Source organism: Eretmochelys imbricata, chromosome 5 (assembly GCF_965152235.1).
Source record: "Eretmochelys imbricata isolate rEreImb1 chromosome 5, rEreImb1.hap1, whole genome shotgun sequence".
Lineage (NCBI taxonomy): Eukaryota > Metazoa > Chordata > Testudines > Cheloniidae > Eretmochelys > Eretmochelys imbricata.
In genome coordinates, this window is record NC_135576.1 from 51063581 (window position 1) to 51089559 (window position 25979).

At 43.1% G+C, this 25979-nt stretch overlaps 1 protein-coding gene across 5 annotated transcripts; it reads left to right on the forward strand.

Moving 5' to 3' along the window:
- The first annotated feature begins 1432 nt into the window (after positions 1 to 1432).
- On the forward strand, positions 1433 to 25979 carry FAM151B (family with sequence similarity 151 member B). 5 transcript variants are annotated; one of them, XM_077817117.1, is made up of 6 exons: positions 1433 to 1553; positions 6115 to 6240; positions 11196 to 11361; positions 18696 to 18913; positions 21404 to 21539; positions 24952 to 25979. In XM_077817117.1, the coding sequence occupies exons 1-6, from the start codon at positions 1538 to 1540 to the stop codon at positions 25103 to 25105; spliced, it is 816 nt and encodes a 271-aa protein (XP_077673243.1). In that variant the 5' UTR covers positions 1433 to 1537; the 3' UTR covers positions 25106 to 25979. The 5 variants fall into 5 exon arrangements, with proteins under 5 accessions (XP_077673243.1, XP_077673244.1, XP_077673245.1 ...); XM_077817118.1 differs by lacking the exon at positions 1433 to 1553 and adding an exon at positions 1863 to 2450; XM_077817119.1 differs by lacking the exon at positions 1433 to 1553 and adding an exon at positions 1863 to 2367.

Sequence of the window (25979 nt, forward strand, 5' to 3'; positions counted from 1 at the left end):
TAGTTACTATTTATTCAATAATCAAAGTACACGTCCACAAAACAGTCCATGTCCAATTTTTTAACAATGTTTGATAAGTTGTCAATTTTCCTCCTTTTAATAACTACTTCAGAAAGAACAGTCTCTCTAAAACAGTTAGGCTTACACCTTACAATAGCGCTTTGACTATGATTCTATGACTGCATATTTCTTTACCTTAAAGCGTTCATTATAATTGTTTTACTTCTGTTTACATTATGTTTTATAAAGGTGTTAATACTCCCTGATATAAAAAGCTTGTGCCAATTTCTACAGTTCCTTTATTGACTGCATTCACCTTAGCTTGTCAAGGAGAGGCGTGGAACGTAGTTTCTCATTTATTCTGACGGCTGCAGTTTAGGCATTAAACCAGCAGGAGAGTGAGTCTGTGTGTGTATGGGGGTGGGTTTTTGGAGGGGGGTGAGGGAGTGAGAGAACCTGGATTTGTGCAGGAAATGGCCTAACTTCATTATCATGCACATTGTGTAAAGAGTTGTCACTTTGGATGGGCTACCACCAGCAGGAGAGTGAATTTGTGTGGGGGGGTGGAGGGTGAGAAAACCTGGATTTGTGCTGGAAATGGCCTAACCTGATGCTCACTTTAGATAAGCTATTACCAGCAGGACAGTGGGGTGGGAGGAGGTATTGTTTCATATTCTCTGTGTATATATAAAGTCTGTTGCAGTTTCCACGGTATGCATCTGATGAAGTGAGCTGTAGCTCACGAAAGCTCATGCTCAAATAAATTGGTTAGTCTCTAAGGTGCCCCAAGGACTCCTTTTCTTTTTGCAAATACAGACTAACACGGCTGTTACTCTGAAACCAGGCTCTGTGCTGCTTGTTTAAAAATGTAAAAATACGTGGAAAAGTTTTTTAGGGCCAAGTGGTGACCCCCCTTTAACGTAATTCTAGGTTCAGGGCTCGTGCCCCGTAACCGTTTTTTAACAAGTGTAAAGGCCCGAGCGGGCAGCGCTACCTCTACCCGGCCCGAGCACGAGGCGGACACTTCCCCTCGGAAGGGGACAGGGCGGCTCACTGGACGCTGCACCGTGATGCAGCCGCCACAGCTCCCTGCGGTGACGTAGGGGAGCGACAGCAGCACGCACGGGGTTTATGGTGACCCGTTAATATCTTCCCCATGAAATGCCATTTCGGGGGGTCTGGGTATTAATCCGTCTTCCTGCCCCATCACCCTGCTGCCACGGGCCTGGCCCAGCCGCACCTGTCCCTCCACACGCCGGCAGGGCCTCTCCCGGCCTGGGCGGGCCGCAGTGTGCCCAACTGGGCCCTCAGCGGGGTTTCCGGCCCTGGCACCTGGGAAGGAAGCAGCAAGAACTAGGAACTAGTTCTTTCGCGGAGCAAGACGGCTTCCGTTCGCACTAGCAGTCACGAGACGCTGTGCTGCCTTACAGGAGCAACCGCTGTTCCGAGGGGAATCCCGGATCCTTGCGCGCCGAGGCCGAATCGAGTCCCGGCCATAGGAGGCGGGGCTAAGCCGGCAAGACTCCTGCGCCCAGCCATGGAGCGGGAGCTCGGTAAGAGCCAGGTGCCCTCCTGCTGGGCGGGCTGCGGTACCGGAGCTGTGGTAAACCAACCGCGGCTCGGCTCAGCCCGAGGGCGAGGAGGCCTGGCTGGGGTTAGGGCGAGGGAGTGGTGCAGCCGCCGGAGGCATCGTCTGAGCCCAGCTCCTCGCCCTGTCTGCTCTCCCAGACGCCCCGTCACACGCTTGTCCCTGACCGGCCTCCCTGAGGCGTCGTCAGCGCCGGTGCCCAGCCCTTCGGCGCTCGCTGCGTGCGTTGCTCTGGGGGGCGGCGGTAGCCCCGCTTCCCTGGCAACCCAACCCCCTTCCCCAGTCTCCCGGAGAAGGAAGCCGCCTGGCGCGCGGGCAAGAGGCTCTGCCTAGGGGCGCTGGCTTTGGGGGCATGGCCTGGCCGGGAGGACGCAAGTTGCAGGGCGGCTGGACAGAAAACCGACCCCTACCCCAGACTAAATGGCGGGGAGAACCCGCCGGAACCGGAGACTATAAGTGAGGGGAAAGAGACTTCGTGACGCTAGTGGCGTTTGTGACATGACGTCATGAATCCGAGCGTGTTTGCGTCACGTCGCCCACGGCGCAGAATTAAGCAACCCGCGGCCCACGCGACGAGCGGAAAACACCCGCGGGTCGCGTGAAAGTGGGGCGGAAACGTTCCTGCATCCGCCATGGGCTGTCTGGTCCTAGGGAGCTGTCCCTTCGCTCCCTACGCCGACCTCTCTACTCCGCGCCTCAGACCCTCGCAAAAAGCCTGCAATCCTCTGCTGCTAGGGGCCCTCCTGCCTGTGTCTGTCCACGAGCATAGATCCTGGAGTGTGAGAGGGCTCTTGATAATTTTCCTTATAGTTCCTAGGGCTTGGGATGCTCCTGGCAAGCCCCATATGGCTACCCTTCTAAGGTTTTTAAAAGGTGTATGTTAATGAACCTCTCTTCCAGCCAACCTCAAGAAGGGTAACATCCCCCCTCACCCCCCAAGTTTTCTTTGCTCTCCATTTCCATGCTGTGACTAGCTAAACTAAAGAAATTTTCGTACTGAATTTTTATGGAGATTAAGTAAAGTCGCAGTACTTAGCAGTGTGAGTGTGGCTTACGTTGCATAAATATTGAGATCTGAAGAAAATATAAAATCAGGAACTGCAGCGTCAAGATTGCAGTTCTCAAACAAGGCACCCAAATGATCTGACTCATGCAACAGTCCAATCTTATTAATGATCAGAAAAACTAGAATGTCTTAATAGTACAATGGTGTGCTGCTTTACAGCCTTGTTTACACAGGACACACAAAAGGATTCTATGAATTCCTGCTTGAGGCAGAAGGCATTGAATGGAGGCAGTCATTTCTCATTCCTCCTTAAGGGTAGAGTCAACCAATTATCCAAGTGTCATTAGGCAAAGTTAGCATCTTACTTTCACAGGCATCATCCCCTAATCATATCAGAACAGTTTAATAAAAAAACAACAGTTAGTGTGCTGGCAAATCATCACACTTAGTATTTAAGATCTATATATGTAGAGTCCTGCATGGATACAAAATTTGTATCTGCATCTGCAAAAATGGTCCATGGATATAAAGCAGTTATCCACAGATTTGCAGGGCTCTAGATACAAAATTTGGGTCCGCATCTGATCCACAAAAATGGTCTGTGGATATAAAATGGATATCCATGATTTGCAGGGCTCTCTATATATGAAACAAATTAAAAAATGAGCATTCTTTGTTGCAGTTTTGATAGTAGATATACATCAGGAAGATGGTGGGCTGGTATATCCAGGGGCAAAATGAAAATAGTTTTGGTGCCTTATTTGAGAAATGCAACTAAACTCTACATCAGGTGGTTTGTTGTTTTTAAAAACTCTCACTCTTGAAAGATAATGTGCCCTCAGACTGAGAGACTGCAGCCTTAAGCTGAAAAGAGTTTTCTGAGTTTATCAGATTTTTGTTTCTTGCTGGGAATTTGTGTGGGAAGTAGAGCCCTGCAGTGGGACCCTCTGGCATAACAGTGGTAGTGGAATTAAAAATAGTCCCACGCAGAGGTCTAATGGGAAGTACATTGTAACAATGGGACAACAATCTGAATTTATTACCTGATGCTTCCAGAAGAATAGATTAACACAGTTCAGATGAATGAAAGGAAGATGCCATAATGGTGAGGTTCATAAGGGCAACAGAAGCACCTATAAAACCAGGGAGATTTTATAGTTACACTTAAAATCTCTGTAGTGCTGCACCTATTATACCATCATTTTCTTGCCAACGGAAGGTAGAAGAAGAGACTACAACAGATGAGAGAGGATTATAGAATTATGGATAAATGGGAATTTTGGTTTCAATAGCAATCTTTTCCTCTCAGTCTCTTTTTCCCCCCCTCTCTATATTTTAGCCCCTCTCTCACTTCCTCCCTGTAACAAACTGGCAGTGTTTACTGAAACACTTTGTCACAGTTCAGGTCAACTTGTGTTTCCCCTTAGTGGTTCAGCAAGGGCACTATTCTCAGGCTTCTAGCTCCCTAGCTGTTGCCTTTCTTGGGTGGAAACTGCATCTCTCTCGCTCCTGACCAGGATATTGCACAGTTCCCTGACTATAGTGTGATTTTCCCAGCAAAAGACAGACTGCATAAGTAGGTCTGCCTCACTTCTCAGAGATGGTACCGTAGTATGATTGCCACAGTCATAAGTAAGGCTCAGTGTTTGTCAGGGAAGTCATGGATTCTGTGACTTTCCGTGACTTCTGCAGCGGCCCGTGTGGCTGGCCTGGGAGCCACCTGAGCAGCTCAGGCAGCCCCTGGGCCAGTCACACCAGCTGCTGCTGGAGCAATCTTGGGCTCCCCCACCTCCCAGCAGCAGGAGTTTGGGGCTCAGGATTGGGGTGTGGGGAGGTGCTCACTGGGGGGAGGGGAGGGGAGGGGCTCCCTAGAAGGGCAACAGAAACTCCCCTGCCTCAGCTCCTAGCTCCATGTGCTGCCTCCGCCTGCAGGCACTGCCCCCGCAGCTCCCATTGGCTGCGGTTTCCAGCCAATGGGAACTGCAGAACTGGGGCTTGGGGCGGAGCGGAAGCAGCACATGGAGCTAAGAGCTGGAGGTCGCCGCTTCCCAGTAGCTGGGTAAGGAGCATGCCCCAGCCTTCCCGAGCACCTGTAATGCCGCCTTTGACCGCGACCCGCCCTGAGTACCCGTGGCACACCAAGAGCCCCTCCCCCCAAGTTTTAGTCAGGGGTATGTAGTAAAAGTCATGGACAGGTAACAGGCCATGAATTTTTGTTTACTGCCAATGACCTGTCCATGACTTTTACTAAAAATACCTGTGACTAAAACATAGCCTTAGTCATAAATTACCCACAGCTGTTTCTAAGCAAGCAGTTTTAGTCTTAAGATAGCAAGCATTACAGAGAAAACGTATAAAAAAATAAAATAATCTATACAGATGCTAATAAGTTTGCCAGAGATCACCCTCTCACTTCAACAAGGGCTCTGGTTGGCAATTAGTCCTTCAGACCCCACACAGTGATGATGGGAACTGTGGTCATAAGTTCATCACAGCTTCGGCTCAGAACAAGCACTTAGTTTTATGGGGCCTCCGTAGGTCAAAATCCTTTCAGTCTTTCCCTAAGGATTGGGGCCTATCTTGGACCAGAAATCCTGTCTGTCACTTAGATCAGAAAGGTGCAACGGAGCCCGGCTATTTATCCAAAAATCTTTTCTTTGTCTGTTGTTCCCTGGAGAATTCAGTTTGAACTAGTATATGTGGACCTTACCGAGGAGGGAGGAGAGTGTTTCTCTGGAGCTGTTACAACCTGAATGAATTTGCCTGATCATCCCCTACTGTTATCCTATTTACTGTTCCATGGAAATACATACAATAGCTCAGTAACACACAGACAATAGCATTTTTAATACAATGGACTCCCAAGATATTAAACTCAATTAAATAAGGTTTGTCCCAAGATGTTACTGGATACTGTCTGTCATACACCCACTCTTTTTGTTAGTAGCTGCTAATCCTGCTGATTTACTGAGCCGAGGTAGCAAGTTACATGCTACCTTACTGTTTATAAGAGCCGTGCAAATTATACCATGAAAAGAAAAGGAGTACTTGTGGCACCTTAGAGACTAACAAATTTATTTGAGCATAAGCTTTTGTGAGCTACAGCTCACTTCATCGTTTATTTGAGCATAAGCTTTTGTGAGCTACAGCTCACTTCATCAAATGATGAAAAGTACTCCTTTTTGCGAGTACAGACTAACACGGCTGCTACTCTGAACCATGAAAAGAGAAGATCAAATGTGAGGACTGAATAGTCTTTTGGGAGGAACCTTTGGAACGACCAAGACCAGGAGAAGGTTTTTGTCTTATTTTCTCTGCTAGTAAACTAAATCCCCAGAAAGAAGTTGAATTTGGACTTCATGTAGTCTGCGGATTGTGTTTTTTAAAGCAGGATTGGAAAGGCATCTGCTTAGTCTCTTCTTTTCTGATGTCTTTCTTCCTTTTTCAGTTGCAATGGTAAGAAAGTATTTAAAACTTTTCTTCATGTATGCAGTACTTACTTTAAATATTATTGACATAGGAGCTTGGAGTGAAAATGTATTGGATTATTTTCTGAACACTGACCAGATTAAAACCAGAGATGGAGCAGAAATCATCTGGTATCATGCAGCAAACAACAGATCACAAATGAAAAAGGCAATACAAAGTAAGTATTGTATGTGTATTTTGGAAAATGGATCTGTCAATATTGTTTTCACATAAAATATTTTTATGATGCTATAATCTTAGTTTGGAGACATAACATAGATTAGTGTGTTGCAGAGTCCAAAGTTAAGATGTAATTAAATTCCATTTGGATTTGTGGAAAGGATATACTCAGTTTGGTTCTTTTGGGTAAACAATCTTTATTTGTCTCCTAAATGCGTACTTTGATATTTTTACACCCCAAGAAGCACATCTGCCAAATGCAAGTGATTTGACTGTTATCAAGACTGTTACCCCACATACTGAATTGCTGTCTGCATTTGTAAGGATGTTGAGACTTGGCTATTAAATGTAGAATGTGTCTCTGTTGTGACCATAAAAGTTAGTTTAATTGTGCTGTCACCCATATTGACAAAGCACAAGTATGGATATGGTAATTAATAGATTTGTTCATTCTGTCACCCAAGCTGTCTTCCTAAGTGGTGTATTCATTGCTGTTGAAGGCACAAAGTTAACAATCCTGTTGGTGAACGCTGCATCCAAAAATAACTTGTATCTTTGTCATGAGCTGAAGTAGCATAGTACATTTCAAGATGTCATTGATTATGACTATCCACCTGATATTTTTCTGCTTGATTTTTAATAATTGCTAACCAGTTATTTTGTCACACTAAATCAACAACTACTCTGTGTTGTCTTCTCTTAAGCGACCACCCTGTTTTTGTCCTTATCCAGTTTAAGATGTCATTTATTAATAGACCGTGAGTGGAATTTTCAAAGTGCAAACTGGTCAGTCCTCAATGCTCTCATATAAGCCACTGTCCAGAATTCCACTTATGGATGTGAACAGTGCATTCAGATGAAATCAAATGAAATAAGTCCAATGTTCCTTTTTGTGGCATATATCCAAGAAAATCTGACCGAAGTGTAGTTATGTGAATAGTTCCATAATCTTAATATTGAATCTACTCCTGAGTTCACTTGATATCTGCCAACAGTGATTGAAGAATTTTGATTTTGCACTCTTTAATTGAACTTGTGTGAGCTATTCTGTGATACACAGATGCAGATAACTACCCAAAAATGTCACCAAAATCTGTCATTCCCATCAAGACAGAGAATACGAAAACATCTGCCAATAGGCTTCATTCATTTTTCTGGAGTGATAGTGGTGATCTTCTGCTTCTGTCTTAGTTGATAGTGATGACTGTGATCTAGTCATCAGTTACATTTGGAAACATGGAGGTTTTGCAAACAGTCTAGGGTTCCAAGGATTTGTGGTCTTACATTAACAGATCATCTTCTTCTATTAATTGCTTTTTAAAATAAAGATTTTAAAATATTTTAATGTGAATATATTGGATAATCATTCTTAGAAGCTCTGAACTGTATTTTTTTTTCTTCATGAAGATTTAATTACCTCAAATTATTAGATTTTGTTTCCAGTGGAATTAATTAGATTTGTGAAGGAATTAGTAAAATAGGTAACTCAGCTACTCTGCTGCTTACTGAAAGTAAAGTTATGTCTCATATTATGTCTCAAGTTTTAAAATCTAAGTAACTTAAAATATGTGCATATATGTATTCTAGGTGGGGCTGGTAGGACTACCTATTAAGATTGCCCGACACTTTCCTTTATAAGAGCCTGTTTTCCTTTTCTTAAAACTTTGCCATTTTTAACATTTGGGCTGAAATTGTCCATGCTGGCCATCTGTCTCAGGCTGAATTGTTTTGGAAAGTTTCAGCCAGGATTGTTGAGTCAGTTATGAGAATGGGGCTAAGGAAAGATAAGTTATTTTGGCCATATTAAAAAAATCTGGAGACCTTTTCTTTGAGAAACTCTGGTACACCCATATTTTGGAGAAGAAGCTTGACATTTGGTAGGGGAATGGCCTTATGAGGGATATGCCTTTTCTGTTCCTGGGTGAAAAGCCATGCAAATTTGGTTAAGTTATAAGCCTTTGAAAAACCACAGTTCACACAGGTTTAGTAGAGACTTCTTAAAGTTTAGCAGCTAAAATCTCCTAAAATTCTATCCTCACTGAGTATGTTCCATCCCCTCTAGGTCCTAGTGCTAACCAGACTGCACATGCGCCATACCCACAGAATGACTAAGCATGCTCCATCCCTTCATAGCTCCTGTTCGTGACTGAACTGAGCATGCACTGTCTTCACACAGCAACTGAGAATGATCCATCCCCTCGCAACTTTTAGTGTTGACCAGACTGTGTGTACAACAGCCCTACAGGGTGACATTGTATGTTCCCCTGGCTACGGAACTCAGAAGGAATTTTCCTGTAATTGCTTCTCCAGCCTGGTGTGGGACTGGGCCCCAGAACTGAGAGCAGGGAGACTGTCTTGCCTGTGCTCTCAATGACCCCCATTGTTCTGTTGCCAAGGCAGTGTGAAGGAGGAAGCTGCCTGATTTGTGTACAGAGGGGACAGGAGCAAGACTTAGGGTGAGGGAAAGGAGTAGGTTGGGACAAGGAGCTTGGTGGGACAACTACTGGGGGGGCGGGTTGCGGGGGAGACTAGGACCGGGAGCCAGGTGGGGAGAGAGAAACTGGGACTGGATGTTGTTGGGGAGGAGACAGGGACTGGTTGGGCAAGGAGGCTAGGACTGGGAACTGGTGGAGCATGGGAGCTGTGACTGGTTGGGAAAGAGGAATGGGAGCCATGGAGGAGGAGAGGCTGGAGCTATTGCGGGAAGGGAGCTAGGGACAATGACACTGAGATCAGATAGGGTATGTGGGGGTATTGGGACTGGCTGGACAAGGCAGGGGTGGATGAGGAGATTGGACTGAGATTGGATGGGGAGAGGGGCTGAAACTATGGAGATGACTGGAAGCCATGGGTTGGAGAGAGACAGATCAGATCAGCTGGGAAGACGAAATGGGGACAGGCTGCACAAGGAACAAGAAGTCAGAGCTGGTGGGGAATTAGGCTGGCTGGGCAAGGAGATTGGGACTGGACATGGGTGGGAACTTGGGCTTAGATGGGGAGTCTGTCAGGGGAGACTAGGACTGTTTGGGCAAGGAGAACAGGATTGCAATGAGGAAACTGGGGCGAGGAGCCAGAGATGGGGAAGAGACAATACTGCAATAAGGACATGTTGGAGGAGTCCAAGCACAAAAGGTCAAGCTTGCAGTGACCACTAGAGAACACTCCTTTCCAGAGTCTGGAGTGGAACCTGAGATTCCTGAGTCTCACCATTTATCTGCTGGCAGCACATATTGTGAAACCCAGTGACCAGGTGTATGTCTCATCTCCATCTAGTGCTGTCACAGAGGATGACAACCAACTATTGCTATCATTTACTCCATTAGCTCAAGTGGCCATGGCCTGTCCAGTGGATTTACACTAGAGGTGCCGACTCCATGGGTGCTCTGGGGTTGGAGCATCCCTGGGGAAAAACTGGTGGGTGCTGAGCATCCACTGGCAGCCCCCATAGCAGAACCACCCCCTCCCCCCAGCACCTCCTGCCTGCTGGTGGGCCCCACCAATTAGCATCTCCCCCTTCCTCCCAGCACCTACCGCAGATCAGCTGTTTCGCGCCGTCTGGAGGCTCTGGGGAGGAGGAGCAAGGGTGCAATGTGATTGGGGGAGGAGGCGGGGAGGGGTTGGGAAGACACAAGGAGGGGTGGGGCCTTGGGGGAAGGGGTGGAGTGGGGATGGTGCCTGCCTGGAGCCGGGGGGGAGCACCCCCCAGCAGATTAGAAACTCGGCGCCTATGATCTAAACATTCTAAAACTGCCATATAAGTGTAAATGTGATGTCACATGATGCAGTTTCTGTTGGTTTTTTTCAGTTTGCTTTTTTAAAAACCTAAGAAATAACATACAAAAATTTACATGAAAAGAACAGTGCAGTTGCTAAGCCAAGGATTCAAAGTTAGGAAATGCCTGTGCAGCCTTAATTTGGCACCCTTTTGCATATTCATTATGATACAGACTTTAATTATGTGATCATACTATTTTTTGAACAGGACCCCTACTTCATTCTGTGCACATGACGGACCTGCTCTGGGTTGTGTTGTGAAGGAGACTGTTGTCTGTAGGACCCCTGCCTCATTTGTTGCAGAAGTTGGAAGGTGTTTGTGAATGAGATTGCAGCAAGAGAAAGGAGGATCTCATGATTAAGGCAGATGAATGCTGCTCTGAAGAACTGAATTCTACCTCTGCCACAGAATTCCTTTGTGATACTATAGTCAAGTTGCTTAAATTCCACTATTCACAGGTTCCTTATTTCTGGATGCCTGAACTTGAGACCCTGGGATTTGATTTATAGAAGTGCCGCACACTCAGAGCTGCAACTGACTTTGAACATATAAATGCTCTGCTTTGAACATATAAAATGCTAGGTACTATGAAAAATCAGGTCCTAGGCATCTCAAATTGGGCACCCAGAATTAGTGGACACTTCTGACCTTAATCTCTCTTTTCCTCAGCTCTACATCTGTAAAATGGGGGATAATACCACCCCTATCATCTGACAGGAGTGTTGTCAAGGTAAATCAGTTAATGTTTGTGAAGTACTTGGATACTGTAACGATGAGTCCTGTAGAAAAGCCCATGGGGAAATTAATAATTCTGTATTCAGAGCACGGTGAATAGTGTGCAGTAAATAAAGCCTAGGGTCACATAAGTAACAATGGGGATAAAACGAAATATTGAATAGCTGTTCATCAAGTGAGTACCATCAATCCTATGCAGTGAATGAGGCTGGGGTCTTGTGGAATAAATAGTATGTGATCATATAAGTAAACGCTGTCATAAAGCATATGCAGAAGGTTGAATTAAAGTTGCACAGGCATTTCCTAACTTTGGAGTTCTTGACTTTGCAATCTTATAATGTTATTTTAATGTAGTTTTTGTGTGTAATATATAATATACATGCACAAAATCTGAAAAGTTGGGGATCTGGATATGTCACAATATTAATGTTTTAAATGAACAGGTGCTGCTCATATGGTAGAAGCAGATATTCTTCTTTGTGGTGAGGAAGAAGGAAATGGTGAACCAATCATGGCTCATCCTCCTGAAACAAACAGTGACAACACATTGCAGACATGGCTAAATGAGATTGTGAACACTAAAAAAGGCATCAAGCTGGATTTTAAGAGGTATATAAAAGACTCACAAGGATTCTGCATTATTATTATTTATTAATAGTTACCACCGACTGGTTGTGTGTTGGTGCTGTCCATTGTAGGGCAAACTTCTGTTTACAGAACTTTTATTAACAATACATTTTACTGTAATGTATGCATTACTGAATAGTGAAATACAATCAAACATAATAAGTGGTAATGAAATACAGTACCATCAGAAATGATTAATCACAAATGGTACCAAAACTTGTTTTTTATTTGTGTGTGTGTGTGGTTTCTTTTTATGAATATCTGTGCACTAGAGAAGTATTTTTCAAACACAACTTATTTTTATTAATGGATGCAGTGAAGCTGTTTGTCCCAAGGCTTTACAGTATTTAGACTACCAATAATATTGCATATGCAATAAACAGTTATTGTATTTTAAAATATTGTATAGTAATTATTGCATATGGCGGAGCTGGTAGCATCACCAGTAGGTAAGGTAGCCTAGCACTTTCCATTATAATACCTTGTTTTCAGTTGCTTTTAACTTTGCCAAACTGTAACTGTTCAGACTGAAAATTTTCATGCCAGGTATCTAGCTTAAGCTACTGATTTTTTTTGTTTGTTTGTTTTGAGAACAAATTAGCTGTTTTGGAGAATGAGATTAGGGAAGAAGAAGTTGTTAAATAATTCTTACCACCTATTCCTCAAGAAGTCCTCATGCCTTTATGCTTTGGAGCATGGATTTGCAATTTAACAGTGGGTTGCTTTTATGTGAAGGATGTGCCTTTTGCTGTTCCTGTGAAAATTCACTCAAATTTGGTTAAATTGTAATCTCCTGGAAACTGCAGTTTGCACATGCTTCGTGAAGATTTGTTAGAGAGTGTTATCGTTATTCTTCAAAGATTCAAAGATGTAGTGAGCATGCTTCAACCTAGGGATGCAGGCTCAGGATTTTCCCTGCAATTTATCCTTCTGGCTATTAGGGGCCACTGTGGCATCAGGCACTGGAGCTGAGATCAGGGCGACTTTCTCTCTAGGGCTCTCAAAGCGGCCCTAACTCACTGGCATTCAGGCAGCATAGAGGCAAAGGAGCAACTAGCCTGGTACAAATACAGATTGGTAAAGCCCCATGTATTTCACAAATGCAAAGTAACACACAGAAGGGAAAAGAACCTTTATAAACAACATAAAATGAAAAACTGACCAAGCAGCAGCAGCTCCTGTCCTGCGGAGCTGGGGCCAGTTCTCTGCTTTGGGCATTGCAACCCAGTCCACAGGGTCACAGCACTGCTCATTCAGATTTGGCCTGGTCACCCTTCCAAAGGGCCACTCACCCAGCAATAGGACATGACTCCCCACCTCAGGACCTCCCACCCCTCTAGAGGAGAGGGGCTAGATGGGGTGTTGGGGTTCAGTGGGGGAGGGGAAATATATAAGGGGGGTTGGGGGGGGCCATTGGGACTGATCGAGGGAGCTGGGGCGCTGGGTCTCAGTATGGGAGGGGGAATATTTGAGGAGGGTAGGGAAGGGTTTTCTGGGGCTAATGGGGATTTTTTGGGGGGTGAGATTTAATATGAGAGGGGTGTATATAAGGATGGATGGAGGTACTTGCGGAGGCTCCCTGGGGATAGGAGCAGAAGGGTGCAGGAGTCATGGGGATGTGTAGGAGCTTAGAGGGTAGGTCACAAAAGTCGGGTGGTGGGTGGATAGACAGAGAGTGTGGGGTGGAATTGGATCTGGAGAGACTGGCTACGAACAGAGACGCATAGAGGCTGGGGTAAAGGGTAGAAGCATAAATAACCACTAGAAACAATCCATTTCAAAATTTGGAATCTACCGCAGGATTTCCCAGTTTCTACATTTTTCTGCTGACAGCAAATAGCTGTGAAGCCCACTGACAAAGCGTTTGTCTTATTCCTCTGTAGTGAATGGTCCACATAGCAACGGTGGGCTTTTATCCTCTCCAGTTACTCTGTTAGTTCAAGAGTAGAGGTATTGTATATTCCTCATTTTCTCGGTGCCCATATTCAGAGATATGGTACTGGATTTTCAGAAGTACTGAAGGTAGAAAACTGAAAAATATTTGTATTATAAATTGTTATAAATATCTGTTCTTTGAGTGCTTGTTCATGTCAATTCCAATCAGGTGTGCGCATGCCGCGTGCACGACAGATGGAAGATTTTCCCCAGCAGTATCTATAGGGTCGGCCTGGGTGCTCTCTGGGCACTCAATATAGGGCCCTGCTGACCCGCCACCCCTTCAGTTCCTTCTTACCGCTTGTTACGGCCAGCTGGAACTCCCAGTTGCTCTTGCCTTGGCAAGCGCGTGTTCTTCACAGTGTCCTTTTTAGTGTATATAGTACTAGTATTGTTCTTATTTGTATAGTTAGTGAAATACATTCATATGTTTCCTTTGGGGGGCTTCCCTCCCCCTGCAACATTCCTCTGGCACCGGGCTGTGCCTGGGTCCCCGGACTTTAAGGCATATACCGACTGTGGCAGGTCTATGCCCAGAAGTGACCCGCACACTTAGTGCTTGAAGTATCTCAGTGAGGGCCACCTTAGCGAACGTTGTAAGATCTGCAGAGAGTTCCGCCCTAGGACCCTAAAGGACAGAGATCAGCGCCTCTGTATTTTACTTATGGAGGCAGCGCTTCAGCCTCAGTCAGAACCTGGCATGGGGGAGCCAGCTCCAAGCATCTTGATGCGTGAGCCAGTGCCAAGGAAGGGCTTCTCTAGAGATCCTCAGCACTACCACGGCTCTGTGCACAGGACCCAGACCTCTGTGAGGCACTGGTCTCAATCCCTGGTACCTCACAAAAAGAAGAGGTTGGACAGAGGACATTCCCTGACCAGGTCTAAGGACCAGGCAGTCGGTAAGCCTCCATCCAGTGCCCAACCGCTACGGCTCATGTCGATTCCTGCCCCAGCGGGGGGTCCAGTCGAGTCTGGACCCTCATCGCTTGCCAGCCCACCACCAAGAAGACCTGCAGCTCCCCTCCATGCCTGAGGCATTCGAGGCTTCATCGGACCTTCTGGCACTTATGGCACCAGCCTCCCCTCCAAGGCGGAAGAGGTCGCTGGCACTGGTTTGGGCACCAGTGCAATCCATCGGCAAGCCGGCAATGATGGCGATGCGTGCATCATCCCCAGTGCATCACTCCCTGGCACTGGCCACCCTCGTGGAGGAGATGCTCCGGTCCCCCAGTTTGCGGCACCCATCTGAGTCGGAGGCCTCGGAGTCGGAAGCAGAGTTGTGCTCCAGTAGGAGCAGGAGGTCCCACTCCTGCCAAGACCGCCACTCCTACGCGGCACCATGGCTGGGCCAGTGGCAAGCTCCTTAGTGGCCACTTTGGACGCCCTGGGCTTATCATCAAAGCCAAGGGCAGAGCTACAGTTCCAGATCGGCATCGGTGGTCTCTATGTCCTTCAGGACACCGCCCACACCTTTGACACCAGAGATTTTGACGGTGACCCAGCTGATCTGCATACCTGATGAGGCAGTGGCCAGCACATCAACTGCCCCAGCCCTGGAGGACAGCAGGGTCTTACAGCAGCTGCTGAGGTGGGTGGCTCAGAACCTCAATATTAAAATAGAGGGGGAGGTGGAGGAGACCGACCAAATGGTCGATATCCTTTTCCCTCCTGGGCCATCCCATATCGTGCTGCTGCTGATCAAAACCATTAGCGAAGCCACCAACATACTGTGGTAGACCCTGTCCTCATTGCCGCTCACTGCGAAAAGGTCTGAGCGGAGATACTGTGTCCCCTCAAGGGGGTACGAACACCTCTATACGCACCCCCCACTGGACTCACTAGTAGTGGACGTGGCCAACCAGCGTGAGCACCAGGGCTACCAGGCTCCCTGAAAAGTCGAGAGGCCAAAAAGTTGGGCTTTTTCGGGAGAAAGGTTTACTCGACAGGGGGGTTGTAGCTCTGCATCACTAACCATCCAGAGGTGGTCAGCAGATATAACTTTAATACACGTGGGGCCTTGACAAAGTTTACCAAACTCCTGCCTCCAGACTCTTGCACAGAGTTTTCTGTGCTAGTAGAGGAGGGTAAACTAATTTCCTGGACGTCTCTGCAAGCAGTTTTGAATGCAGCATACGTGGCTTCATGCACCATGGCGACTGGGGTGGCCATGAGGAGGAGTTCCTGGCTGCAGGTCTCTGGCCTCCCATATGAGGTCCAGCAGACCATCTAGGACCTCCCCTTTGAGGGTCAGAATTTATTTTCAGAAAAGACTGACTCCCGCCTGCACAGCCTCAAGGACTCTAGGGCCACCCTAAAGTCCCTTGGCCTTCACACTCCTGCCAACTAGCGGAGGCATTTTAGACCACAGCCCCCACTGAGGAGTTACCAGCCTCAAAATAGGCAAGAGAGTTCATGCAGGAGGAATAGAAACTCTAGAAAGACACCTCGTCCCTCCTTTGGCCAGGGCTCTCACCAGTCTAAACCCTCCTCAGGCCAAAAACAGGCCTTTAGAACATGCGCACGAGGATGGCTGGAAATTTTCCATTGGAAAATTCCATATACTTGTGCCTTAATATGCATGCACAGTAGCTGTTTTTTACAATCAAAATGTGGGGGTGGGATCGCCATATAGAAGGGCATGATTAAGTGTGCAATAGAAATGCAAAACTTGAAGGACAGTTGTAAATTGCAGTTTATATCTTTTGTCCTTAATAATAAAACTATACCTTGACATTTACAGATTTCATGTGTTTATGAAAATACAGAATACATGGGTAGGCTAAATTCTTTTATTGTTATATAGACTCTGTAAGTGTCAGCCAGAAACGGGGAAGGAAGGGAAAAGTATAGTAGTTTTAAAAAAATATATATTGTTAAAACTCGTTTTCAATTCACTCTTCTTTTTCCAAGACAAGTTTTCAGCCAAATACAATGTTTTACAAAAAGGTTTTAAAATAATGCTGCAGTATAAAAATGTAATTGTATAAAAGCATTTAAAAAATACAATCACATTGTACAAGCACAGGCAGGAGAGTAACATGAGAGAAACTGTCCAAAAGAGCAGCAGCTTTTGGATAAAGTACTCCTGGGGAAATTCTGTGCGAAAAACTTCTGCGCACAATATTTTTAAATTCTGCAAAATTCTGCATATTTTTGTCAAAATAATGGGATATAATCCAGCTGGTTTCAATTACCTTGGTAATTTATCTAAACTAAAATACAATGGATGGAGAATGGGAGTGGGGAGCATTGGAGGAAATCCCCAAACCCCCTCTGTCTGTTAGTAATATAGCTAGTACTGACCCTTTACTTCTAATTATTAGTCAACAAATATATGCAGTCATATGCTTAGTGTTACATCATAGGCAACTGAAGAACAAGTGAGGGCTGGGGACTCAAATTCACAGTTTATACTGGCTACTGACCATAGGCGCCAACTTTTCCAGGCGCCGGTGGGTGCTTGCCCCCTGCCTGGCCCCCATCTTAACCCCTTACCCAAAGTCCCCATCCCAACTCTGCCCCATCCGTGCCCCTATTGGACCCCTTTCCCAAATCCCCGCTCCGGCCCCGCCTTTTCCCGGAACCCTCCATGTTCCCCCTCCTTCCCCCTTCCTCCCAGTGCTTGCCGCCACGAAACAACTGTTTTGCATGGCAAGCACTGGGAGCTAGGGGGAGAAGCAGAGTGGTGGCGAGCTTGGGGGAGGAGGCAGAGGCGGAGCGGAGGTGAGCTGGGGCTGGGAGTGGTGGGACAGGGAGCTGCCGGTGGGTGCAGAGCACCCACCAATTTTTCCCCATGGGTGCTCCAGCCACGGAGTTGGTGCCTATGCTACTGACCATCTCCAGAAAGGAGCATATTTTGGTAGGAAATTTTTTCAGTCCAAAAATTTGGAACAGTTCTAATCACTAAAGCACCATAAGCATTTATAAGGCCCTACTGTCCTTTACAATAAGGCTCCTTTACACCACTCCGGCAATGTAAAGGAGCCTTAAAATTTTTACACCTGTTTTATACTCCTGGAGGATTCACTAAAAACAATGGGAACAATTCACTAAGGAGGCAGGCTACTACATTCTCCTCCGCCTGAGGGAACAGAGCCTGCCCCACACCTGCTTCTTCAGAAATACCCCAGAGCACTGCCCCTGCACGCCAAGAGTGCTGCTATAGTAAGTGAGAGGGAAAGAGTGTCTCTCTCTCTCTTTCACACATGACTACCCAGCCCCCGCCCCTCCCCGGCAGTGATTTAAGTCTCTACCGGCTGCTCAGGGTGCCCAAACCAACCTGTCTGCACTGCCAGGGAGTGGGCACATGATCGCTCTTGCAGCTTCCCTTTGCTTCCCCATCAGAAGTCATTTTTCTGCGGGTAAGCAAAGAGATCTGCAGGGGGCCATGAATTCTGCACATTCGCAGTGATGCAGAATTCCCTTAGGAGTAATAAAGCTGTTCCTGTATTAGAGATATGTACAGTATATATATAGGAACCTTTTGCATATTACTCCTGTTGGTTATCTTTTTAATCCGCTCCATTAGCATGATTGACCATATAATCCCACTTTTTATGCTGGTTTTGGACACTGCTGTGGTGGTGGCAAAATGGGGTGCTGGTCCATGACTAGGGCTCCTAGGCACTCAGATAATACAAATAATATCAGTTTGGGTCTTATGTGCTGCTTAATTCCAAGAGCTTGGCATATTAAGGTAAGAACAGGAAGAAGTAGGCAGAAGCTCCACCTATGAAGTGTTTCTGGGGAGAAAAAATTTCTTTCCTTTTGTCTAGGGAAATCTACAAGCTTTTAAAGTATATTTTGAGATGCCTGATATTTATCTTTTGCATTCAGTAGCTTGTAGCAGCATTAGTTCAGGGACATCTGGAGCCCCTGCAAAGCAAAGCAAATAGATCCGCCAGCTACAGTAGCCAAGATTGTGTGTGACATTTCTCATCCATCTGCCTTAAATATGCCAAGTTTGGAAAGGAAGAGAGAATAGGTATATGTGTTTGTGAGTGAGACAGGGAAATAGTAGATGGAGGTGTCCTATTAAACAGGAGAAGGTGGGAATCTCAACCAGGGCACAATGAAGAGAAGAGGAAGACATCTTGATTTATCAGGCAACTCGCCCCAGAGCTCTCAGTGAGCATGAAGCATTTCATACTCCATACAATGCAACAGTGAGGCATAAACTTTACCCACATGAGCTTTGTAATCTGGATATGATTGGGATGGGGCCTCATAAACAGGGGGTCCCCAGCAGCTGATTAACAGCATTGCCTGAACTAGCCCTAGCTTGTGGAAACAGTTTCAATAGAGTGTGTGTGTATTGTATTTTTTTCCCATCATATCACTAGGAATCTGTTGTCTTGCTGATAGTATGTTTATCTTTATAGTCTAGCAGCGGTGAAGCCCTCTATGATGCTTCTTGAAGGCATAAAGCTGCATCTGAGGCGACCTGTCTGGATTAATGCAGACATTCTCCCTGGACCTAATGGAAGTAACACTGTCGTGGATGCAAAAAGATTTCTAGACACTGTAACTTCATTCTGCCCGGATGTGACCTTATCGTTGGGCTGGACAACTGGGTGGCAGCCTCAACAATGCAATAAAGGTAAAGATGGAAGATTTACATGCTGCAAGGCTTGAGGTTGCCTCCATGTTTGCCTCAATAACATAGATGCAATTTCTTTTGCACACATCTGTGTCAGTTTTTTTTAAATGTAATTAACATAAATAAAATAGACTAAAAGACAATGATTTTATTAAATGTATGTCATTTTGCAACTTAGTATAGAATTGGAAAATAGGGTTTATGAACATATATAGATCCACTATATTTCTGTTACTGAAGTTAACTGTATTTATTTTTTTAACCTGTTCCTTAGATATCAGGGCTTTTACAGTGCTGCTGTCAGTCCTTCCAGCTGTCAATATTTCAGTCCCATCTTGGGCAAAACTTCCACTGAATTACTGCAAGATCAGGCCCTTAGTATGAATGTTCTATTAAATTAATCCTTGTTCAGACTTCTGCAATAATTAAGGACAATGAGATGGTTTAAGACAGTTTGTTAGTTCAAACAAGATCCTTAATATGTCCTACTGTATTTTTTTATTTAAATTTGTGAAGCTGAATTCTTTGCAAGGGTTTTGTAAATCAGGCCATGTTCACTTCTGCATGCTGATTATCCATGAATTTTTAAAAAGTGAAATTTTAAAAAGTGAAAACAAATCTGACTGTCCAAGGAAGTGTAATACAAGTTTAAATATTTAATTACAGTTCACTTCATTTTATGCATACTGTTATTACTCAGACAGGAGCTTTTGTTTCACTCTTACCTCACTTTATAATATAAAAAAACAGCTGATCTTCTATGACTGCAACTGTTGCATTTTCACATCAAAATGGCCTTTCCATCAAAGAGATTGTATGAAGACTTTTATAAGCTAAGAAACGGAAATGGAAGGCTTATGATGTGTGCACTGGTAAAAGACAGCAAAAACAATACTTAGCAGCCAAAGGCATTAAAGATATAAAATTTCATTCTGACAATTGCTAGTTTAAAACTTCACACGTACAGGTGGTTGGTACAACATAACTAGTACTGGACACATAGATTCCAACTGATTGTTTCTGCTTTTGAGGAGATATTTCATGATTTTCATGTAACTTTGTTTTCAGAAGAGGCTGGCGTAGTATTTAAGTAAGAGGAATGTTAGATAAGGTGACAGTTAATTATGTATTGCCCTTGCTGGCAGCCTAAGTTGATTTTTGTCTTCCTGTAATCAGGTTGTAACACTGTTGTGTTGTTTTAGGCAGGAGCAGCTAATCATGTTTGGGTAACAGGGCTGTCTGGTCCTTCTTTCTCCCAGCTCTCTCTGCAATACAACATCCCAGAGTGCATTACCCCAAGTGGTGATGTTGGTACTCTGTGGATAAAGTTACCTGGGCATTTAATTCCTGGCTGGGATACTATGTGATATCAGCCCAGTTTTTTTCCCAGAGTGCCTTCATACAAACAGAGGAAAACAGTGTGATAGATGTGAATGTACAAATACATTTGATGTGTGGCTGCTGTGCAAAATGTGATTGTATGGACACAGCGTAACTGCACTAATTGTAACTGGATATTTGAAGTGGTTATTACCTGCGTATTAAATCACAGTTCTACGTACAGGCTGGACCTACATTAATCTTTTCCCCCAAAAGTTTGCACTACTCTAACACTGGTGCAGCTTCACCAGTGACAGCAGCAGTGGAGCACTGGTGTAGACAAGATGCTGCTGGCCACTAGTGTTTTTACCACTGTGATGTTATAGATGGCAGAGATAGCAATGCGTGTAGTTAAGGTTACCTGACACTTTCCATTACATTGAATGAAAAAACAAATTAAAAATTTTTTTTACTAGCTTTTGAAGCTTGCAAAAATAGATGTTAAAAGCAAGCAATTTTTAAACTGTGTTAAATTGCTTGCTTTTAAACATATTTTCTCCAAACCCTAACTAAAATATTTTTAGCCACCTCATTTCTGTATAACTTAAAAGCATGGCAGTTGTTTCTTTTATTTTTTCTGAAATATTCTTAAAATTACCTTTTTTCTTATTCTTTCAAGTGAGCTGTAGCTCACGAAAGCTTATGCTCAAATAAATTTGTTAGTCTCTAAGGTGCCACAAGTACTCCTTTTATTTTTAAAGGGTCACTGTTATGTTAAAAACCATGTCTCGATTGAAGTCAATGGCAGAACTCCCAATGATTTCCATAACTAATATTTCTTTGAAAATATTACAAATAACACTTAAGTAACTGAAATACAGAATTTACAAATACTGTATAATTTATTTTTCACTATTTATGCTGATATTTACTTCTGGCATTTTTCTGAACTTGGACAGTGAAAATGAGTAGTCAGTTTCATTTTTGTTCATAGGCATGTTTTGTTCAATTTTATTTTTAGAAATAGTAGATTTTCACAAAATCCACATGTCGACAGTATGGAACAGTGGTATATTTTAAATCTAACTATCTTATAAATCTTGATACCTTTATATTCTGATAGGAATGAGGAGAGTTTCTTAATACTGCATCAAATGATCTTTCCAATAGGATACAGTTGGGCAATGGTGAAAGAGATGGCTCAGATATGTGATGCACTTACTCAGCCTGTAACGTTCCCTGTTAGAGCAGCTTTGGTACGACAGTCAAAATCTGAGTTGCTCTGGTTATTACAAAAGTCAAACAGGTAAGTTTGAGGACTTCTTATTTAGTCATTTGCATGATAAAGGCAGATAGTAGTCAGATGTTACACACTTATTATGTGCACACCTGTTACAAACCATATTAAAAAGCTTTTTTTAAAAAAAAAATTACTCAGTTTTAAAATTTATTTTGTCATATGTATTAATTTGCATTCAAGATAGCTACTACATTATCAATAAAAGAGCAAACTGAAATGATTTTTTTAAGTGGGAATTTCCCCCATAAAATATATGGACTAAAGATATTCTGTCTGCTGTAATAAAGTGGGGCAATTTATGTGTGCGCAAAATATTAAAATTCTACTAAGCTTAACTGAATCTGCAAAGCCTTGAAACATTGGACTGAGTTCCATCATAAAGACTTCTCAACTCAAATGTAGTCAAATAAACTCAATAGTTTAATCTCTCAATTTGGAATCAATTCAAACCAATTTAAACAGTTTCATTTTGTATATACTTTGTATTAGATTCAGTGTTTACATTTCATGAAATGAATACAATATATTACATGTATTTCATGAAACCCTGGAAGGAGTTCCATTCAGCAGTCCTTGTCACTCGATCGAGTTGATATCGGATATATTCCAATTGATTTATTTTATAATTATATAGTAAAAATAAGTGTGATGTATATTTCATGAAATATTTTCACTGTAAAAACAAAAGAAATAGTATGTTTCAGTTCACCTAATACAAGTACTGTAGTGCAATCTCTTTATCATCAAAGTTGAACTTACAAATCTAGAATTATGTGCAAAAAATAACTGAATTCAAAAATAAAACAATGTAAAACTTTTGAGCCTACAAGTCCACTCAGTCCTATTTCTTGTTCAGCCAATCGCACAGACAGACAAGTTAGTTTACATTTGCAGGAGATAATGCTGCCCACTTCTTGTTCATAATGTCACCTGAAAATGAGAACAAATGTTCTTATGGCACCGTTGTAGCCAGCATTGCAAGATATTTACGTGCCAGGTGTTCTAACGATTCATATGCCCCTTCATGCTTCAACCACCATTCCAGGGGACATGCGTCCAGGCTGATGATGGGTTCTGCTTAATAACAATCCAAAGCAGTGTGGACCGACACATGTTCATTTTCATCATATGAGTCAGATGCCACCAGCAGAAGGTTGATTTTCTTTTTTTGGTGATTCAGATATTGAAGTTTTCACATCAGAGTGTTGCTCTTTTAAGACTTCTGAAAGCATGCTCCGCACCTCATCCCTCTCAGATTTTGGAAGACACTTCAGATTCTTAAATCTTGGGTCGAGTTCTGTAGCTATCTTTAGAAATCTCACATTGGTACCTTCGTTGGTACATTGCGTTTTGTCAGATCTGCAGCAAAAGTGTTCTTAAAATGAACACCATGTGCTGAGTCATCATCTGGGACTACTATAACATGAAATATATGGCAGAATGCTGGTAAAATAGAGCTGGAGACATACAGTTCTCCCCCAAGGGATTTCAGTCTCATATGTAATTAACACATTATGTTTTTTAACTAGTGTCATGGAAGCATGGCCTCTGGAATGGTGGCTGGAGCATGAAGGGGCATATGAATGTTTAGCTATCTGGCACATAAATACTTTGCAATGCCGGCTACAATAGTCCCATGTGAATGCCTGTTCTCTCTTTCTGGTCACATTGTAAATAAGAAGAGGGCAGTATTATATCCTCTAAATGTAAACAAATTTGTTTGTCTTAGTGATTGGCTGAACAAGAAGTAGGACTGAGTGGACTTGTACGCTCTAAAGTTTTGCATTGTTTTGTTTTTGAGTGCAGTTATTTAACAAAAAAATCTACATTTGTAAGTTGCACTTTCACAATAAAGAGATTGCACTATAGTACTTGTATGAGGTGAATTGAAAAATACTGTTTCTTTTGTTTAACATTTTTGCAGTGCAATATTTGTAATAAAAATAATAACATAAATTGAGCAGCGCACACTTTGTATTCTGTGTTGTAATTGAAATCAATGTATTTGAAAATGTAAAAAAAAATCCATAAATATTTAATAAATTTCAATTGGTATTCTATTGTTTAACAGTGCAATTAAAACTGCAATTAATCACGATTAATTTTTTTAATTATGATTAATTTTTTTGAGTTAATCATGTGAGTTAACTGCAATTAATCGACAGCCCTAATAACAACCTATTACCATTAACAGTTACTCTGTTAGCTTAAGTAGTAAAGGTTTGTGCTGTGGATGTAAAGGTTCCAACCCTGCCCATGACCAATTCAGGAGTCAATATGGTTGTTCTTAATAGAATTCATTTTTTCAGGTTGCTTTTTAAACACTCAGGACATTATATACAAAATAACTATATTAAAAGAACAGTAAACATACAAAATAAAGCACTCAAAATTAGGAAATGCCAGTATTAAGGTGGAATCTTAAGTCATTCTCCTTGTGCATGAGCATTATGATATAGTCTTTAACTGCATGATCACATACTACTTTTTCCTGTAGGACCTCTTTATTCAGTGGACATGATGGATGGTGCTCACTGAATGGGTAGCTGTTCAATATCTTTTTTGTACGCTCACTATTCAGTGTGTGGCTAGGGCCTTATTTACTACACTCTGTTGAAACACTGCGCTGAATACAGAATTGTTAACTTCCTCTTGGTCTTTTCTTATAGCTCTTACCATAGTTTGAGTAGTTCACAAACTTTAACAGATTTATCTTTACCACACCCTTGTGAGGTAAGATGGTGGTGTTATCCCCATTTGCAGAGGAGGATCTGAAACCTAGAGATCAAGGGCAAAATTGTAAATTGTCAACTAATTTGGGGTACCCAATTTGAGAAACCTAGGACCTGATTTTTTTTTTCAGAGTACTTAGCATTTTATAGTACTTTATATGTTTTAGTGCATAACTCCAATTGACTTCAGTTGTCCCAATGAGTATTCAGCATTATGGCAAATATGGCTCCAGATATCTCAAGGTGAACATCCAGAAACTGCGGGAACACAATCAGTGACCACCTATGAAGAGTATGGTTTAAATGAATTGTTTAGCATCGGAGAGGCAGGGATAGAATGGTATGAACAAAAAGAAATAGTGAATAGCTACCATTGAGCATCATCTATCTTGTGATCCTGTGGGAAAAAATAGTATGTGATCATGTAATTAAAGACTGTATCATAATACACAGGCACAAGGATGCTGAATTAATAGTTCCCAGGCAACCTAAATTCTGTTATTTCCTAACGTTTGATTGCTTGACTTTCCAACCTTAACATCCTTTAGTTTTTTATATGTAATTGTATCTGAAATTAAGATACAGAGTCCTAATTATTTTAGAAGCCTATTAGTGCTGTCTTTCTATGTGTTTGATGCTTTGTACTAAGATAAAAATATGGACTTTTAATAACTCTGTTAATACAGGTACAGCCTGACTGTTTGGACAGGAATGCATGATGAGTACTCCATAGAAGACCTGCTCTACCTCAGAGAGAACTTTGATAAAAGTAGGGTTTATTATGATATTTTGGAACCACAAAACTCTGAATTCAGAAAGGCCATAGGAATGGAAGTATGAATATAAAGGAAATAGACACTGATACTATAAATAGTAAATGAAACAATGAATTCACACTGCTGTGGCTCTTTTGGGTAATATTGATCACTGATTTAAGTCCTGATCAACTGAGGTCTGAGTATCGCTGGTATAGGTATACACGGCCCTGCCTCAGCTCAGAGGACTGGACTAGATGAGCTCTCCAGGTTCGTTATTTGGACGTCATTAATTCTTTGTGACAACATATTATTGGACAAAGGTACCATGTCAATCCTTTTTGCAGCCTTCTCTTCGAGCATGCAATGAAGTACATCTTTTATACATGGATCGATCAAGCTCTCTGCTATGGTATGAGCTTCTGATACTTTTGCTACTCGATAGCTCATGCGGTATGACCATTCAAGTGCATTTTCATTATCAGTACTTGCTTTGGATAAAAAACTGGTAATGTCACTTTTCCTCTCAGCTAATTTTCACTTGAAAAAATCAACAGGCTTGTCAAGTTGTGCAGTATGCCTAGTTTCTAAATGGAGCCAAAGTAGAGAAGGTTTGAGGCTGCTGTTTGCTAGAACATCACCACAAATTACACACAGTGGTTTTGGACGTTGTTGATCACCAGTGCATGTAAAGCCATTGTCACGGGTTGGATCACAGAAACCCCCTTGGGGCTGCCAACTGATGTGCCAAGACTACTTCTGTCCCTGCTTTCCCTGCTAGCTGAGGACTACAGAACCCTGCCTGGATGTGCCAGACATGCTTGCCGGCCACAAACCCAGACCCAGGTCTGAACCACATCCGACAAACTGCGAACTTAACTGAAAACAGCTTAAGAAGTGTTCCTGTCTTTAACACTCAGATGCCTAGCTCCCAATGGGGTCCAAACCCCAAATAAAAC